At 40.8% G+C, this 20,325-nt stretch overlaps 1 protein-coding gene across 1 annotated transcript in view; it reads right to left on the reverse strand.

Moving 5' to 3' along the window:
* LOC115475115 (collagen alpha-1(XXVIII) chain-like) overlaps positions 1-20,325 on the reverse strand; it is a 152,329-nt gene that overhangs the window by 57,746 nt on the left and 74,258 nt on the right. Inside the window, exons 19-22 of the mRNA XM_030210855.1 lie at positions 16,486-16,554; positions 9,079-9,150; positions 6,394-6,462; positions 2,679-2,747 (exon numbers count right to left, since the gene is read on the reverse strand). Of these exons, the coding sequence (XP_030066715.1) occupies positions 2,679-2,747; positions 6,394-6,462; positions 9,079-9,150; positions 16,486-16,554 (279 nt within the window). The remainder of the gene's footprint in view (positions 1-2,678; positions 2,748-6,393; positions 6,463-9,078; positions 9,151-16,485; positions 16,555-20,325) is intronic.

The following is a 20,325-nucleotide window of genomic DNA, read 5'->3' on the forward strand; positions in this document are numbered from 1 at the left end:
TCTTACCAATGCATATACTCTATTCCTCTCACTGTAGCCACCAGAGAATATAGGATTATTATATATTGTTTGCCTTAGCGGTGCAACTCATTGAACTTGACTGTAATCAATGAGATTTATAGCACCCACCTCCTCATTGGCATTCACTTATTTTAAAACAATGCAAAAGGGTGACAATCTTTGAGACAGCATGGTATAGCGAAACATGCATGTTGAATAATGGGTCCCTGACTGATAATTGTTTCCATCTTTAAATGATGGGTCTTCTAGAATAAGGTAAGTGAATGAGAGTTGAATATAAGCTTTTTTGATTATTAGTACAAATTATTTTCTAAAAATGTATTTAAAAATTTCATATTCTCATTGATTACAGTCACGTTCATTGAGTTGCACCGCTGAGGCCAATGATATATAGTAATCCTATATTGATGTTCTCTGGTGGCTTGCAGTGAGAGGTTGAGTTAATATTCCACTGGATAGTTTAAGTAAGCCTGACAATATGTTTATAATCTCTCCCTGTCATTATGAGGGTAATTTTATTAAAGGATACCTCGATTAATAGGCCAAGTAGGCACCTACTTATGCACTCTTTTTTAAAGACACCTGGAGGGGCATTTTCAATATGATGTTTAAGTCTGACTTTGGATGTCCATAATACGAATAGGAAAGAAGGTCATTTTCGAAAAAGTCTACCTTATTTTTTCAAGAATACTGTTTTGAACAAGGTTTTGTGCTTTGTGTTTTTTTTTTACCATTTAAAAAAAATTTCTGAAGTGAAAAACGTAGAAAATCAAGCCATTAGGATGTAGGAGGGGCCAGCATTTTTAGAAGACTGGTCCCCCAGACATCCCAGGAGAGCAATGGGGCACCCTAGGGGGCACTGCAGTGGACTTCAAAAAAATGCTCAAAAAAATGAGCCCCACAAAACCCACTACCCCCAACTGTACACCACTACAATAGCCCTTGTGGGTGAAGGGGGCACATATATGTGGGTACAGTGGATTTCAGGTGCGTTTTGGAGGACTCACAGTTTCCACCACAAGTGTAACTGGTAGGGGAGGAATGGGTCCACCTGTCTGCAGTGCACTGCACCCACCACTAGACTGCTCCAGGGACCTGCATGCTGCCCTAATGGATCTGAGTATAACATCTGAGGCTGGCATAGAGGCTGGTAAGTAATATTTTTAAAACACATTTTTGGGAGTGGGAGGGGTCAGTGGCCACTGAGGAAGAAAGGGGAGGTCATTCTTGATTCCCTCTAGTGGCCATCTTGTCATTTAGGGCATCTTTTTGTGCCTTATTCATTATAAAACAGGTCTAGCTGAAAACATCTTAGTTTTAGCCCTGGATGGTTTTGTTTTGTTTCATTATGGCTAAAAAATGTCCAGGTCTTAGGAACATCCGAATCTTGCCCTTAACACGCCCTCAACATTTCCCCTGGAGATTTGGAAGCATAGAAAAATATCTGAAAAATAGGTTGCAAAAGTACTGATTTGGATGTTTTAGTAGAACAAAAGGTAAAATAACACTATTTTTTTTCTTATTGACAATGTTCTGATAGAAACTTTTCTGTTTCTATGAGGCTTGGTGCACTGTGGTCTATTAGTATCCTTTTATGTTAGTTTCATTAAAAGAACTTTTTTGGGGGGCAGAGGGAGGTCTTTCAATGCATCTATGGAGGGAAGTTATCAACATGTGCTACCATTAAGATGGGTTATTTTACCAAACGTTGATAACTTCCCTCCAATGTCTTCTTATTGTTATCCTTTTAAAACTGATTTTTATTTTTTTGTTTGAATTTGAAACCTTTATGTAGGTCATGTATCTGGTGAAGTGTCATATTACAAGTGGACATTATTCCATAGCTGTTTATTGGGTAGGTGTTCATAAGTTTGTTACCATAGAAAAGGGTTTTTGTGTATCTTTGTGATGTATTTGTTTTTATGATCTAATTGTTTTTCCTTTTATGATTGGTATTTGTTTATTTTTAGGTTTGAGACCCTTTGAATTCACCATTTTTAAACTGTGATCTACCCCAATGCAGGCACCAGCTGAAACATGTTGGGTTTTAATATAAGTTTTTGGATGTTATCAATAGACTAACCCCCCTGTTTACTAAGCTACGCTAGTGACTGTGGTGCGCTAATGCCAACATAGCCAATTCACTTTGAATATGCTATGTTGGCATTGCCGCACGGCTTAGTAAACAGGGGTGTAAATACTTCTGCATTGACAGAATTGAAATTGAAGTGCTTCAATTCTCCTCAAAACAGTTTTAACATGGTTTGTATTGTAATTCAAGCTTTTTCCTACTGACTGACCAAGGTCTCTCACACCTGTGGGAGGGGAACCTATCCTAGGGTTTTAAAGATAATTTGCTTTCTATACTGATTCATTTTTGGTCTCTTTACTGAGCTTGCCAACCAGTGATCTCTTGCTATGATGGCTTTTAGTCATGTAGATATTTGTTCATTGTTAAGTAGACCGAGACATTAATTTATACCATGTGGGCCTCTGGGTGCTATTAATGGTAATAGCTTTTAGTTACTCACTTTCCACATAGGGCCTGATTCATCTAAAACTTTGCATTCGACAAAGAATCAGACCCCCTCTGAACTTAGTAACAGCTGAGTTATTAATTCTCTAGGCTTCAGTCTTCATAAATTAAATACTGTTACCTTTGGACCAGGAATTCCTTCTCCTCGTTCACCTACTGGGCCAAAAGGACCAGGTGGGCCAATGTCACCCTGTGATTAAGAAACATATGGGAGTTGAATTTTGCAAGAAAGACAGGCACCATTTGAATATTTGTATTTTATATATCTCATAAAGATTACAAGTTTATAGAGACATAACCCTTTCTCACAGTTCACTACTTTCAGTTGGCACAAGAACTCTGAATATTATTTATTCACATCATGATGGAAAATAGTTTCTTTAGGTGCACTTTTTTTTTTAAAATTATGACCCCTATTCATACATTCATGTACTGTTTTTTAGGAACCATTTTTAAAGTGGTTGCAGAGCCTGCAAGGTGTCCTTTTGAAAATTTGGGCCAGCTTGGGAATGCATGTACATTGTAACCATGTACTTAGCAGATACAAAGTATATGTGAGAAAATACATGTGGGGATTTCAAAATGAAATCCTTGTGTGCTCTTTCATTCCAACCAGCTTAACCACACTTCTTTTACCCACATCAAGAGAAGATTTTTGACCATATTTTTTTACACAGTAATATCTGTTTATCCTTGTAATAGCATTTAGCTGTCAAAAGGAAGATTATGATAAAATGAAGAAAATGGAAATCAGAAGAAACAACCTCTACAACACACGGTATGACACAGAAAACAGTGGAGATGACCAAAAGTACAAAATAATTGTAACGGTGAAAAGATAATTTTAATAATTCTTTTCCATCAGAGTTGATACAGGCCATGATTCAGATGGATGGCCTTCCCCCTCCCCTCCTTTCCCTTTTTTCTTTTTTTCCTTTCCTCCTTCCCTCTTTTCTCTCCTTCCTTCTCTTCCCCTACCCCTTCCCCCTTTCCCACTCCCCTTCCCATTCTCTTTCCCCTTCCCCCTCCCCATTTCTCCCTTTCTTTTTCTCTCTCATCTTCCCCTTTTCTTTTCCTTTTCCCCTCCTCCTTTTCTCCTTCTTCCTTCTCTTTTCTTCCCTTTTCGCCTTTGTTTCTCTTATTTTTTTTTCAATTCAATTCAGGTCTTATATACCGCTAATATGCCCTTCTCAGGGTTCAGTGCACTTAGTTTTTTCCCTTAGTGTGTCCATATATACGCTTTTTCATATAATATTCTATTGAGTGTTACTGCTAATGGGCAAAATACGAATATTTGTAGGCATATCTGGATTTTCCTATGACTTTTCCATGAATCAACATTATTTGTTGATCTATATTACTCTAGGCATGTTTTTAATGTTATTTTGTTCCTTTCTTTAATGGTTTGTTTTTCAGATTTTCAAACTATACATTTCATATGTTATTAACATATATATTTTCTATATATATTCCAAATGTTATTGATGGTTGTTTTATGTATTGAGGACAGTTTTCCATTTGTTATTTATCATGGGCCTCTTTTACTAAACTGCGCTAGCGATTCTTGCACGGCAATGCCAATGAAGCCCATTCAAAGTGATTGGGCTTTGTCAGCATTGTCGTATGAGGAATTGTAGCACAGTTTAGTAAAAGGGGCCCCATATTTTATAGTTTATGAATGTATCTATTTGTAACTGTTATATTATTTTATGCTTTGGAGTATTTTTATGTGATTTATTTTGGGTGGACTCCTGATACAGGCCTTCCAGTCGAAACATGGCACCATTGCAATTGTTGTGTTCTTTTGGTCATCTCCACTGTTTTATGCGCGATATTGTTTAAAAATGCCATATTGAAAGCCCAGACTAGATTTATTCCATGCATTAAAAAAGATGGGAGGAAGGCCAAGTGACTGCTAGTTAGGTTAAAAGGTGATGTGAAAGAGGCTATTACAGTTAAAAGAATAGGTGGGAAAATGTGGGATGCAAATGCAATAAATAAATAAAAAATAAATAAAACAGCATAAGCACTGACAAGCTGGATGCAAAGCACTGAAAAGACAAGCAACGAGACAATTTGAAAATGAGCTAGCTGAGGAAGCAAAAACTCATAAGAAATACTTTCAGGTATATTTGAAGCAAGAAGCCTGTGAGAAAGTCAGTTGGACCATTAGATGACCAAGAAGTAAAAGGGGCACTAAAGGAAGACAAGACCATAGTGGAAAGATTAAGGGGCTCTTTTACAAAGCTGCGTTACATACCTGTGCTAACATCTACCATATGTTAAACCCAGCCAGTATGGTAGTAAATCTGCACTAGCTGCTTAACTAGGAGTGGCCAGTGGTAACAGATAATGTGTGGCGCAGTACTGCATGCTAGCTGTCATGACTGCCAATAGCAGAGCTGCACTTAATGCCATCTTAAGAGGCAGTGGTAAATGCAGCTGTGCTACTGGTAGTATGGCAATGTCCCTGACATAAGGGACCACAGCTCTCCATCAATATTCCAATCCATTCCCCCATGGACCACACAGGAATCTTGCAAGTCCCTGGTGGGCTACTATGATCAGGTTTGAGTGGTCCCCTTTCAATCCTACCCTGTCTAGCTCTGAGTTCCAAAATGGCGCAGATGACTCCTAGCAGTAGTTGTCGTACTTTTACTAGGGGTCATTATTCCATATAAGGGTAATTTGCCCTTATATGGAAGGCTGACCCTAACCAATAGTACCCTGAGCCTATTGCTATAGGTCATTGCCACCATTTTGGACCTCACAGGCAGGAACAGAGTGGGACTGCTCTTGACTGGACTCCTGGGTGAGTCTTAGAGGGTTTGTGGGTTGGATGATCAGATCAGGGGGTTGGGGGGATTGGACTAGGGCATCAGGCGGATCAGATTAGAGAGTGTGGGAAGGCTCTGATTTGAGAGGATCAGATCAGATAGATAGGTGTGTGTGTATGTGTATGTGTGTGTGTGGGTGCACTGCTATTGCATTGCTGTTTGCTAAAACTATTTCTTTATGAGTGCCCCTCATAATGTGTGATTCATGGGTAAATGAAAGGATTCTTTCCCCATGAAAAAGAAGACATTTACCTAAAAATTAAAAACAAACAAACAAACAAACAAAACAACCTGGAGCAGACATTTGAAGGAACCCAAAAGAAGAACATGGTTTCTTAAAATAGGATTGATGGTAGCCCTACTAGTCTAAAGGAGAGCTTAATTCCTTCTAGGGCAGAGGAATTGGTAGCGTGAATGGACAACTGTACACTACTGCTTCCTAATGAATAATAAATAGGCACAGTGATCCATGATCTGCAATTCTCTAAGTTGAACCTAAAAACACACACACAAATCATAGGTTAGACGGTTTGCAGATGATGATTTTTGGACTGGCTCACCACTCGTTATAGTATTTAGTTAATGATAATTAAGCATAAATTAAGGAGGTAATTCTATAAATTTGTGCCTGTATGCCATTTAGGTGCATCATTGGTGCAAATAAGTGGCAGATAGGTGTGAATGTGCACTATGCCCTACTCTATAAGGTAGTACCCAAGTGCTATAGGACTAGATTCTATACTTCACTCCTAAAAAATTGGCGCTGAAACAAAATACGCCTAGGCATACTCTTTAAAAGCAGTAATAAAATTGTATACTGAATTCTAAATGTCACAGGCAGCCAATGCAACGACATCAAAGCAGGAGTAACATGTTCAAACCTCTTTAACCCTAACAAGACACGTGCTGTAGAATTGGTGCCCAGTGCTTGGCATTGGCACACCTAAATAGAGGTGCCAGTTTATAGAATTGCCTCCTAAATGTCCATGTTGGTGTTACCTTTGGACCCGGGACAGAACGACCTGGAAGACCAGGCATTCCAAGCCGACCTGAGACACCAGGTTCTCCCTAGAAAAAATAATAAACAAAAAAAAACGTTATACCATAAATTCATATCTTCAAGGAGTCCAAAACCATTTTATATATTGTATTGATAAAGCTGAAGTTTCAGAACCCCCTCCGCCTGAGTTTGTAAAATGTCATACTTCCACTAAACATTTTCTAATAGGTGCAGACAATTAGTGGCTCTCAATTTTTTGAGAAGTCACTGTGTAATCCGGTGCAGCAAATAACAAATTTGAAATAAGCTGTAGTGTAAATAATTATTTTAAAGATTTTTGGCTAATGGGTTTGAGATGGTCTTTCAGAGCAGGAGTGTTTGTCAGTAACAGTCATGACAGCTTCCTTTTTACTCTGGCACTAACAGGAAAGCACAATTTACTGTTTAAGAGTTTAGCTTCTGAAAGACAGTCACAGATATATTTATAGTCCTTAAAAAGGTATCCATCTGTGGTGATTATCATTTCCACATAGGTTTGACAAATTACATTCTGCTTCTACTAATAGCCAAGCCAGAAGAGATGTGTAGTAGTTATACACTGCATGCAATACTGGTTTTACTATCCTTTTCAAGAAGCAACATACGACCTCTCTCTGAAGATGATGCTGTATATGTTTTGGAGACTGTGGGGTCTTTTACTAAAGACTAGCGCATGTTATCTGCCACAGGACCCATTTTATTCCCACTGATGACTTGTCTATGCTTATATTAACACTCACTATGACTATTGTAATATTGCATATGCTGGTATCACCAAGGCTAATCTCAAACATCTTCAGATCCTGCAGAATACCGCCACTCTCATTCTCTGTCATGCGTCCCATCATGATCATGTCACTTCTCTCCTCAAATGCCTCCACTGGCTCCCTGTGGGGTATAGGATCAAATTCAAGGTGCTTACACTAACACACAAGGCCCTTACGTCAGCAGAACCACCTCGCATTTGGCTTCCCTTGTCACTCCTTATACTCCTACTCATAACCCAAGGTCACTGACTGACAATCAGCTACCCTCGCAACCATCTTAAAGCAAGGTGGGAGTCCTCTGCATTCTTTTTTCTTTCCCCAGCTCTATGGAACTCCCTTCCTCAATCCCTCCAACTTGAGAAGTCATATACTCAATTCCGTACCTCCTTAAAGACCTACCTTTTCAATTAGCTTTTAAACTTTAAGTGGTCAAGATATTAGTTGACCTCCTGTGACAGGTGAGACTGCCAGGTATTGTTTATTGTCTCTGTCTGGCTAGTTGAAATGTTGCCGCTCAAGACTCGGTTTATGTTGTGGATTGTATGAATGTCTTTGTTTGTTGCCTATGTCTGGTGGGATTGAGCCTTTAGATTTGTATCTTCTTTTCTATCAAACAATAGAATTCTTTCCTATTTCATTTTAATGATGCATTGTAAACTGCTTTGATATAAGCTGTATATTAAATTAATAAATGATAGATGATAAAGACCCCATATATATGTCCCTTATTCAGTTGTGTTTATATACAACAAATTCTAGTTGCATTTGAAGGTTCTGTAACAACATATATATATATATTTATTTATTTAAAAAATGTATAGTCTGCTCAATCTACAAATTCTTGGCTGGCGGCAGTGGGTATCCCGCACTTTCCGTCCACTTTTTAACACGGCTCTAAAATGGCTGAATTTCTATTTCTACAGGTACACAATATCTTGATTTTGGGATACCACTTATCACTATTCTCCCTTATGTTACATCTCTCACACTACAAAGAATAGATTTTACTGGTTCAGAGGAACATCATTGAATAAGATTGCCACTTTCTATGAGTTGTTTCAAAGGATCATCATTGAATGTGATTGAAATTTTCTATCTTCGGGAAAAGAATCTTTGGTTCAGTGGTTGGAAAAGAAGATGCTTTTCACCGGCATTTGAGCCATGAACATTTTAGGATCAGTACATAGATATGTTTTCAAAGTGTTGGACATTTGATGATATTTCAGTACGGGAATATACATAATAATCTCTGGACTGATGCAGTTAGTAGATAAACTTTGACAACGGAGGCTCCGGTGAAATGGAGATTGTAATGTATAGATGAACTTGTATAATAGGGAGAAATTTAGCTTAGGAGCCATACTTGGATATTGTATATTAAGTAGATCCAGAGAGTTTTTCTAGTGAGATAAGTTATTCTTTGTAGTGTGAGAGATGAATTTCTATTTCTGCCATTAATGACCATGCACTAATATCCAAATTAGCGTTTGGCCATTAACACCTGAGCACTTACTGCCACCTATTTAGTAGGTAGTAAGAGCTCATGCACCTCTCGTGCTGTAATCGGGCAGTGCATGGCAATGTGCCCACGCTGTCCGATTACCGCCAGCATGTCTACTCCCTGTCCCCTGCGCTAAAAAATAAAAAATATTTTCTAGTGTGGGAAATGATGCGCAGCAAAAGCAGAACTATCAAAGGACGCCCAGGCGTGCCCGGCAGTAGTGCTGCTTTACTACATGCTACCCACGCGCTAACCCTACCACACTTTTGTAAAAGGGCCCCATAATCAAATGTGAATAAAACATAAATACATAAAATAGGTAGATAAAACAAATTAAACCATAATAAAATATCAGATAATTATAAAAGCACATTTACTTTTGGTCCTGCAGGTCCAACTACTCCAGAAGGTCCTGGTAATCCTCGGATACCTCGTTGACCCGGGTCACCCTAGAGGAATATAACAATTTTTTAGTATATTTATTTGTTATCCTGCATTCCTAAACTTCTGGAAATCACTAAAACCCAACCTATTTAAAAAGGCATACCCTACCGATCCAACTTAAATGCCTAACCTCAGCAACACAACCAAACTAAAGCACGTAATGGACATAACACAACTCTTCCGTTCTCAGATTCCTTAATGTGGCTGTGCCACATGAACTTGATCCTACTACAATATCACCCTGTATTTGTTCACACCGGAGCCTGCAAAGGCCTCTCCGGTACTATGTAAGCCACATTGAGCCTACAAATAGGTGGGAAAATGTGGGATACAAATGTAACAAATAAAAAATAAAATAAAAAAAATTCCTTGTGTTAGCTCAGGACATTCTATATTCTGAATGTCATATAGGGTAATTTCATTACAATTTCAAATGGTACACAATCTCTCCGACATTCAAAAGCATTTAACCTGCCAGGATCGGCACCTGGTTGGTTAAATGCCTCATAACTGGCTATCTATAAATTTTTAGTGGGACATGGTCAGCCATGACCTGCTGAAAATTCACAACTAGTGGCTAGCCAGTGATAATGAGCGATATAACCAGATATCTGTTGATTTTCAGCACATCCCTAAGCTTGGTGGCCATATTTGGCCATGTGAATACAGTGGGGGAAATAAGTATTTGATCCCTTGCTGATTTTGTAAGTTTGCCCACTGACAAAGACATGAGCAGCCCATAATTGAAGGGTAGGTTATTGGTAACAGTGAGAGATAGCACATCACAAATTAAATCCGGAAAATCACATTGTGGAAAGTATATGAATTTATTTGCATTCTGCAGAGGGAAATAAGTATTTGATCCCCCACCAACCAGTAAGAGATCTGGCCCCTACAGACCAGATAGATGCTCCAAATCAACTCGTTACCTGCATGACAGACAGCTGTCGGCAATGGTCACCTGTATGAAAGACACCTGTCCACAGACTCAGTGAATCAGTCAGACTCTAACCTCTACAAAATGGCCAAGAGCAAGGAGCTGTCTAAGGATGTCAGGGACAAGATCATACACCTGCACAAGGCTGGAATGGGCTACAAAACCATCAGTAAGACGCTGGGCGAGAAGGAGACAACTGTTGGTGCCATAGTAAGAAAATGGAAGAAGTACAAAATGACTGTCAATCGACAAAGATCTGGGGCTCCACGCAAAATCTCACCTCGTGGGGTATCCTTGATCATGAGGAAGGTTAGAAATCAGCCTACAACTACAAGGGGGGAACTTGTCAATGATCTCAAGGCAGCTGGGACCACTGTCACCACGAAAACCATTGGTAACACATTACGACATAACGGATTGCAATCCTGCAGTGCCCGCAAGGTCCCCCTGCTCCGGAAGGCACATGTGACGGCCCGTCTGAAGTTTGCCAGTGAACACCTGGATGATGCCGAGAGTGATTGGGAGAAGGTGCTGTGGTCAGATGAGACAAAAATTGAGCTCTTTGGCATGAACTCAACTCGCCGTGTTTGGAGGAAGAGAAATGCTGCCTATGACCCAAAGAACACCGTCCCCACTGTCAAGCATGGAGGTGGAAATGTTATGTTTTGGGGGTGTTTCTCTGCTAAGGGCACAGGACTACTTCACCGCATCAATGGGAGAATGGATGGGGCCATGTACCGTACAATTCTGAGTGACAACCTCCTTCCCTCCGCCAGGGCCTTAAAAATGGGTCGTGGCTGGGTCTTCCAGCACGACAATGACCCAAAACATACAGCCAAGGCAACAAAGGAGTGGCTCAGGAAGAAGCACATTAGGGTCATGGAGTGGCCTAGCCAGTCACCAGACCTTAATCCCATTGAAAACTTATGGAGGGAGCTGAAGCTGCGAGTTGCCAAGCGACAGCCCAGAACTCTTAATGATTTAGAGATGATCTGCAAAGAGGAGTGGACCAAAATTCCTCCTGACATGTGTGCAAACCTCATCATCAACTACAGAAGACGTCTGACCGCTGTGCTTGCCAACAAGGGTTTTGCCACCAAGTATTAGGTCTTGTTTGCCAGAGGGATTAAATACTTATTTCCCTCTGCAGAATGCAAATAAATTCATATACTTTCCACAATGTGATTTTCCGGATTTAATTTGTGATGTGCTATCTCTCACTGTTACCAATAACCTACCCTTCAATTATGGGCTGCTCATGTCTTTGTCAGTGGGCAAACTTACAAAATCAGCAAGGGATCAAATACTTATTTCCCCCACTGTACCTGGCCTATCTTGCTGAATATCAACTTGGCTGGTTAAATTTGAACAGGACAAAAATGAACCGGATATTCAATGCAGGTCACCAGAAACGTCCAAACATTGAATATCCAGGTTTAGCGCCGACTGTGGAGGTTAGCTGGGCCAACTCCCGCAGTCTGAATATCGGGCCCATAGTTTACATCAAAATACTTTGAATAATTTTAGAAATATACCATTAGTAATGCAAGACTACGGAGTTCTTTTACTAAAGTACAGTAAGATTTTGCACTTCCTGCACAACAGTAGGCCAAACTGCCCTGCATTTAGAACAACCACTGCATAGGCTCTGCCATAGCATGTAATATGAGAGGAGGACAAGGAATAGAAAATAAATAAATAATGTAAGAAGGCTATTCCTGTGTCAGCACACCTGACTCCCCCTTCTCTTCAAACCCCCTTGATGTCCCCTTCTCTATGTCTGATCTTCCCTCGCCATGTCCATGTCCCCCAAAATATCCGATCCACACTCAACATGTCTGTGGTTGCCCTCCCCATGTCCTTGACCCACTTTCTCATGTCTGTGACCTGCCCAACTTGTTTAGTTGAATTTGCTCCCCCTATCGAACCCCAACCCCAACATCCACATCCTGTGCCCAACCAACTGCATAGCTCCCGATGTTTACCTTCTCCCACACATTCCCAACCCTCCCAAGGGTCATTCAAACATTCCCTAGTGATACTGGGTGGCAGCGGACCCCCCCTACTCTGCTGCCTGGGTTGGCATTGTTCCTCAATATGGTGTTTCAGTCCCCTTGCAGTAGTCTCATGAGACTACCCGCAGGGCATCCTTTCCAAATAAAGTTAAACTAGTGAAGGGCAATTCTATAACTGGGCACATGCAGTTATACATATAAGTGGCGCCTTAATTGGCATTTTTGTGTGCAAGTGCAGTAAATGCTATTTTATAAAGCAGCACATAAATGCTAGCATGCAACTCTAAGTTGCACACTGTGCATATGGAAACGTATGACAGCAATAGACCTGATGCAAGTGGGTTTGCCTAAATCTAGGTTTGTTAATGCTAACTTACACTAGTATTCAAAAACAGAATCTTGGTGCCTAGATGCCATTATAGATATTCAAGTTCAGCGTGTGGTATCGAGGCACCTAACTCGAGGCACCAAATTATAGAATTGCCCCCTTAGTTTTTAAAACTTAAGATCTAAGCAGATTTTGTTTCGCAGTCAATGGCTGCAGATTTTTCCTGAAGTCTTGAGTACCACACAAGAACATAGGATGCAATTTCTTGCCCTGAGGATGAGGACACTGGAATTAACGGCTACTTTTTTTTTTAACAGTACCCCTGTAGGTGTCTAGTTACTTTTCAGGATAAGTAGTTTGTATTCTTTGACCAATACAATCAAATTCTTTTGGTTAGAAGAAGGAATGAAGGTTTTTGAGGTGATGAAATTGTAGAACTCTGTGATATGGGAATGTTTTTACTTCCTATGCAGGTTGTATTTATGTCCTTCTTTGTCTCCGTAATATGGACTTTTAGGCATAGTTCTTTTTTTTGTTGTTGTTGTTTTCTTCTTTTCCACTGAGGTTGATATTAACCCTTTTCTTATTCTTGTTATGAGTTGTAAGATGTTAAAAACTATGAGAGTAAAGATGCTTTTCTGCTATTTTATGAATGGTTCAACAAATAAGAATTTTTTTCTCTGTAAATCATCTTAAAACAGGGGTTCTCAACCTAGTCTTCAGGACACACCTATCCAGTCAAGTTTTATGATACCCCCACTGAAAATCCATGAGGTAGACTTGCATACATTGTGGGTATCCTGAAAACCCAAGGACTTGGTTGAGAACCTCTGTCTTCGAAGTACAGTTCAGGCAGCCATCATTCCTCATCTGATTGATTTACTGTAATATTATTCTGTTAGGTTTACCATTTCATTGATGACAAGATTACAGATTTTACAGAATCCCATGGTAAAATGAATTGCTAGAGCTTCCTCTGTAAAATTAATTTTTAGTGTGATACCATATTTACAAAACAGCATCGGCTTCTGGTTCAGACATGAGTAAGCTGTGCTCTTTATGTTTAAGATTTTATATGGTTTAGCTCCTGATTATGGGGCCCTTTTACTAAGCTATGAAACAAAAAAAGTGAGGAAAAACCAAGTGAGGATACCAAAAAACACCTTTATTTATTTATTTATTTATTTATTTATTGCATTTGTATCCCACCTTTTCCCACCTATTTGCAGGCTCAAAGTGGCTTACTGTTAACATAGTTATTCCAGTATCAAGTATATCAGGTATAGTTAGTATTGTGTAGAGATTAATTAAGGGAAGAAAGAGGAAGAAAGGGATTTATTAGGGTATTTATACAAGGTAGGCTTTCATAACTGAATGGGCTGGTGAAGTGGATTAGTGGAGCTGTAGGTTCTCATTGTAGGCCTTGTTGAAGAAATATGTCTTAAGAGATTTGCGAAGGATAGTTGTTTCGTCGATTGTTTTCGGGTCATTTTTTAATACAATAAAGTGTTTTTTGGTATCTTCACTTGGTTTTTCCTCACTTTTTTTGTTTCATATCTCACGGTATCGTGAGGGTTTTTACCTCCTTTTTTTTTGTTTATTTGCCCTTTTACTAAGCAGCAGTACAGCTAGCGTGCGGGTAGCGTGCACTAAATTGACACTATCATTGGGGTAGCAAGTGGTAATTCTGAAGTTGGCATATGGGGGGGGGGGGCATTCCCGGTGGTAATGGTCAGCGTGACCACATTGCCGCACACTGACTGATTACCGCATGAGTTGTGCGTGAGTCCTTACTGCCAAGTAAATAGGTGGCAGTAAGGGCTCAGACAGTAAATAGCCACACACTACTTTTAATATTAGTGCACAGCTATTTACTGCCCCATTAAAAATAGGCCTTTTTCCCACTGCGTTAAAGAATGGCCTAGTGCACGCTAATTTCACGAGTCCAGACTAACGCAGGCCACTTTATACTGCAGCTTACCAAAAGGGTCCTATATGATGGACTTTGTATGGTTTTATATTCCCAATTGTTGTGGCTGCAAATGATGACATCCAAGGCGGACGGGCTCTAAGGAGGTTGTTTTGTATCTCTAGAAAATGTTTAGAAAATCTAACTTGAGCTTTTTTAGTGGGTAAAAGGCAGAACATGACTGCTGGAAATCAGCAGCCAGCGGTACAAAAGCGGAGCTTAGAAGCAAGAGAGCAAGAAAGGATATCTTCAGTATACTTCAGACTTTCAGTGCAATACTTTTCTTCTCAAGATACACTTATGGTGATGACAAGCAGCACGAGTTCCTGAAGAAGCCAAAAACGGGTGAAACGGTGGCCTCATTGAAAGTTAAGTTAAGTGCTGTTGTTTCATTACGCTGGTGCTTTTGATGATGTTATTTTGTTTGTATATAAAGATTTTTTGATGCACAGTAAATGATGGCACATAAAAAGCATATAAAATAAGGAGTTTTGATCTCTATGATAGAAATGAGGTAACAGCTTAAGTTGATGCCAGTTACAACCTAGGATTTTTCAATCCGAGAGGTTTCTGAGGGTTTTTTTTTTCTTTTTAAACAATCAAACAAGTTCCAATTTTTGGATAAGCTTATTAGCAACTAGTGTTTTTCAGTATTATCATTCTCCACATACCCTGTCTTAGGAGTGAGGTTCATTACTGTCATGGTAAATGCAAAAATAACAACTTTCAAACTGACAAGGCTTAGGGGCCCATTTACAAAACGCTTGCTGCGTGCCAATTCGGAACTACCACTGGGCTACCGCAGAAGCCCGGCGATAGTTCCTACCACCAGCATGTGCCATTTCTGGCACTACAAAAATATTTTGTAATTTTGTAGTAGTGGGGCTTACCTGGAGAAAATTGACTGGTTACTGTCAGGTTAGCGCAGGAGCTCTTACCATTAGCTACATAGGTGGCAATAAGGGCTCCCCCCAGAAATGGCTGCACACCAGTCCCTGTGATTAGTGTAGGGCCATTTCCTTAAACAAAATCAAGCCTTTTACCCACTGTGGTAGAAGGGAGCTTTGCCACACGTCAAAAACACACATCAACGCTACTACAGGCCCCCTTTCAACGCAGCTTGGTAAAAGCAGACCCTTAAAGAGTTACAGATGATATCTTATCTTTCATATTTTAAACATAAAAGATGGGAGAAAAAGACTTCAGAAGTTCAGTCTGACATTTGTCAGTCACTGGACCTAGATCCTTTCACTGTACAGCCTTGTCACAATTCAGAAAAACCTCCCACCTTTCTAATTACAATTGTTTCAATTGTATCTATTGTATCAAAACTTTAATTTTATTTATCACAAAATGTTTTTCAAAGTGATTTTGAAAAAATTTCTTTATAACATTTATAATATCAAGCTGGAAAATGGCAACTTAGCTTTGATAGGGGTTCATGCTCATCAACTCTACAGAGCACTGCTGTTTCACAACTACTTCAGGAGCTGCTCAAATTGATTCCGAACCTCGCACTCACACTCGCAAGTGTTATCATCCTTCTAGCAATTGGTTCGGCAATGATTTGTGCAGCTCCTGAAGAAATAGTTGCGAAATGGTAGTGCTCTGTAGAGTTGATGAGCACGAACTTATTAAAGCTAAATTGCCATTTTCCAGCTTGATGATATAAATAAGTTATAAGGAAATTGTACAAAATCACTTTGAAAAAAAGTTTGTGATAAATAAAATACAATTTGTTTTGATAAAATAGATACAATTGAAACAATTGCAATTAGAAAGGTGTGTGTGAGTGGTGGTGGTGGTGGTGGTGGTGGGGGGGGGGGGGGTGGGGGTTCTGATGAGACTGCACAGTGAAAGGATCTAGGTTTTGTCAGTTTGAAGGTTGTGAGTTTTATCAAGTGACAAGAGTAAGCCAAATTATAGTTTAAGATATGCAAAAATAACCCATTTGGAGATATTATTCCTCCCCCTCCCCAAAGAAACACACATACAATATTGTAAGCACATCCGTATATGTGAGATCCAAAAGTTGAAGAAAAAAATCAATTTATTACAATAATCTTACAGCATTAATAAATAAATACTTACTTTTTCACCCTGTATTCCAATGCCTGGTGAGCCCTCTGGTCCCCGGAGCCCCAGTAGTCCTGGCTCTCCCTATGTTGCAGAAGTAGATAATAAAAAAATTAAGGGGTTAAACATCATTGCCTGAGTGTTCAGCAATGCAATATTCCAGCCCTGCATTCCTTACAGTTTAGTGAAATACAGGAGCAGTGCTCTGTCAAGTCTTCTGTACTGACCTCATAGTATTCAGCACAAATTTATATGTTTGGTTAAAACAAATATGATTGGGCTGAGCCAAGGAGGTTTAATTGACAGGAGATAGTGTCATGTGACAAGGCTGAAGCCATAACCCCCATCTTGATACACTCAAACCAAAGCAAACTATAGGTCTACGCCAAGCCACACATAGGCAGTCCTTATTTCTAATATTTATTTATTGATTTATTTATTTATTAGGATTTATTTACCACCTTTTTGAAGGAATTCACTCCAGGCAGTATACAGTAAGAATAGATCAAATATGAGCAATAGGCAATTACAGCAGTAGAAATATTAAAATAACAATACAAAGTATGGCATGGTATACTACTTATAATGTCAACACAATACATAATAGAACAATTTAATTGATAGTGAAGGGTAAAGCAAAGATGTAGCATATAGATAGGTAAGAGAGTAAGAAGAGTTAGAAAGTAAGGTGACTGATTTAAAGAACGTTGCACATAATAAGTGTTTGCTATTGATTTGGGTTACTCAATATAGTGGCAAGCTCTGCCTACTGGCTTCAGGCCAGATAATAAGCCAAGCACTCTCCCGCCATTTCCTGTCAATTAAATCTCCTTGGGCTGAGCCAACCCAGCAGCTCGATGGCAATACTGTGTGCCACAATGTGGTAAGTCCCTGGTTCAGCTTCTGGATCAGGTCTTCCACTTTTGGGTTGCTGAGGACTGAGAAGGGCGCCCATCTTTGGACACAAATCGGGAGATGGGTGTCCTTTTCTCAGGGTCTGCCCAAATCGGCATAATCGAAAGCCAATTTTGGGCGTCCCCAACTGCTTCCCATCGCAGGGATGACCAAAGATCCTGGGGACGTGTCGGAGGCGTAGCGAAAGTGGGACTGAGGCATGCCTAACAGATGGGCATCCTCGAGCAATAATGGAAAAAAGAAGGGCGTCCCTGATGAGCACTTACCCGACTTTACTTGGTCCATTTTTTGTTATGACCAAGCCTCAAAAAGGTGCCCGAACTGACCAGATGACCACCGGAGGGAATCGGGGATGACCTCCCCTGACTCCCCCAGTGGTGACTAACCCCCTCCCACCCTGAAAAAAACAAGTTTAAAATTTTTTTTTGCCAGCCTCAAATATCATACGCAGGTCCATCACAGCAGTATGCATGTCCCTGGGGGGGGGGGGGGGGGGGGGAGGTGTGTGTGTCAGCGGAGGCATAGTGAAGGCATGGGCGTCCTTCTTTCAAACATTTTGGATGTCCTGAACTGCCCCCACCCACAGGGACGGCCAAACTTCAAGGGAGTGGAGGAGTGGCCTAGTGGTTAGAGCACCGGTCTTGCATTCCAGAGGTGGCTGATTCAAATCACACTGCTGCTACTTGTGATCCAAAATCCAAATAAATAAATAAATAAAGGGGGTGTCAGAGGCATAGCAAAGGCATGGACATCCTTCTCACAGAAACATCCACATTTTGGACTTCCTCAACTGCCCATCACAGGGACAGAGGCATAGCGAAGACACCTAACACTTGGACGTTCTTCACCCATACTCAAAAAAAAGCCGTCCCTGACAAGCACTTGGATGTTTTCACCTGGACTTGTGTTTTTTTAAGGTTGTAGACGGCTATCATGTACGAAGCCGTCTTTGGCATGCGCAGAGCAGTCATGCATAACGCTTGGCTGCTCTGCATTGGCTTCCCCTCCTTAGGAAGGAAATCATGTGCAAATGAGCTAACGGTGAGCAGCTCATTTGCATGCGATTTCCTTCATGCATGCACGTTCTTTCCGAATCGCTAAGGGATCGGTAATGGAAGGGCTTTTTCCGTTCAGTTAGTGCATCAGTTAGTCCACAGCAGTGCCTCCTACAGTGCCCCGTTGGTGTCCTGGCATGTCAGGGGGACCAGTGCACTACAAATGCTGGCTCCTCCCACGACCAAATGAGTTGGATTTGGTCGTTTTTGAGATGGGCGTCCTCGGTTTCCATTATCGCCGAAAACTGGGGACAACCATTTCTAAGGTCGACCGTCTCAACATTTATGTTGACCATCTCTAAGGCCAACCTAAATGTTGAGATTTGGGTGTCCCCGACCGTACTATCGAAATGAAAGATGGCCGCCCATCTTTTCGATAATATGGGTTTCCCCACCCCTTTGAGGGGATGTCCTGCGAGGACGCCCTCGGGAAAACTTGGGCGCCCCGTTCGATTATGCCCCTCTAAGCTGTGCTAATGCCGACACAGTCCATTCATTTTGAGTGGGCTGTGTCGGCACTGCTGTGTGGCAGGTGCTAGCGTGGCTTAGTAAACAGGGGGGTTAGTTTCTCCCTGAGTGCCCCTTTTATCCCTCGGTTACCTAGCAGTCCAACTGATTCTTATATTGGCTTCTTGCTTCTAATATACCTAAAAAAGTTTTATTTTGTGTTGTTGCCTCCAAGGCAATCACTTTTTCAAAGCCTTTCTTTGCCTTCCTAATCAGCGCTTTACATTTGACTTGCCATTCCTTCATACTCTATCCATGCTGCCCTCAGGTAAACCCTAAACTTTTCATCTAATTAGAGAGTGGGATTCATGCACCATATGCTTGACATCTTACTGTCTAGAAATCAATTGTGACCCAAACCATTGAGTGGAACAAAACAGGTCCACTGTCTATGCCTGCACCCCTCAGCTTTCTAAACAAGCTATGGGCTACGTGGAGGGGCATAATCGAATGGGGATGACCATCTTCTAAGGGCGTCCATCTCTAAGGACTTTCCGGCGAAGGGGCAGGGAAACCCGTATTATTGAAACAAGATGGGCGTCCATCTTTCGTTTCGATAATACGGTCGGGGACGCCCAAATCTCAACATTTAGGTCGACCTTTCACAAGGTCCCAGAGATGCCTGCTATATCTATCTTTTCATCTAATGCAATATATTATAACTCTCCCATCTTATTTTTTAGGCTTCTAGTATGTTTTCAGATACTTCAAACAACGTTGTTTATTCCTGTTAACAACTTGTCTAGCAGTTAACAGTGATTATTTGTAATAAATCAAGTCTGTCTGCACTTTGTTTTTTCAAAGTCAGTTGGTACACTATCCAGCTTATAATCGAAAGAGAAAAACGCCTAAATTTCGACCCAAATCGGGAGATGGACGTTTTTTTCGCAAAGGCGCCCAAATCGGTATAATGGAAAGCCGATTTTGGGCGTTTCTAACTGCACTCCATCGCGGAAACGAATAAAGTTGACGGGGGCATGTCAGAGGCGTGGTGGAGGCGGGACTGGGGCGTGGTTATCAGCCGAGGAGAGATGGGTGTCTTTAGCTGATAATCGAAAAAAGAAAGGTGTTTTTAGCGCGAATTTGGGTCACTTTTTTTGGACCCTTTTTTTTCACGAACAAGTCCCAAAAAAGTGCCCCAACTGCCCAGATGACCACTGGAGGGAATCGAGGATGACCTCCCCGGACTCCCCCAGTGGTCACTAACCCCCTCCCACCAAAAAAACCCCCACTTTAAAAACTTTTTTTCCAGCCTCTATGCCAGCCTCAAATGCCGTACCCACCTCCATGACAGCAGAATATGTTCGATCCTATCACAGCCTTTCCCTGGGTCAGATGTGGCTCTCGGGTGCACTACAGGGTCACATCAGCATTACAT

Source organism: Microcaecilia unicolor, chromosome 7 (assembly GCF_901765095.1).
Source record: "Microcaecilia unicolor chromosome 7, aMicUni1.1, whole genome shotgun sequence".
NCBI lineage: Eukaryota > Metazoa > Chordata > Amphibia > Gymnophiona > Siphonopidae > Microcaecilia > Microcaecilia unicolor.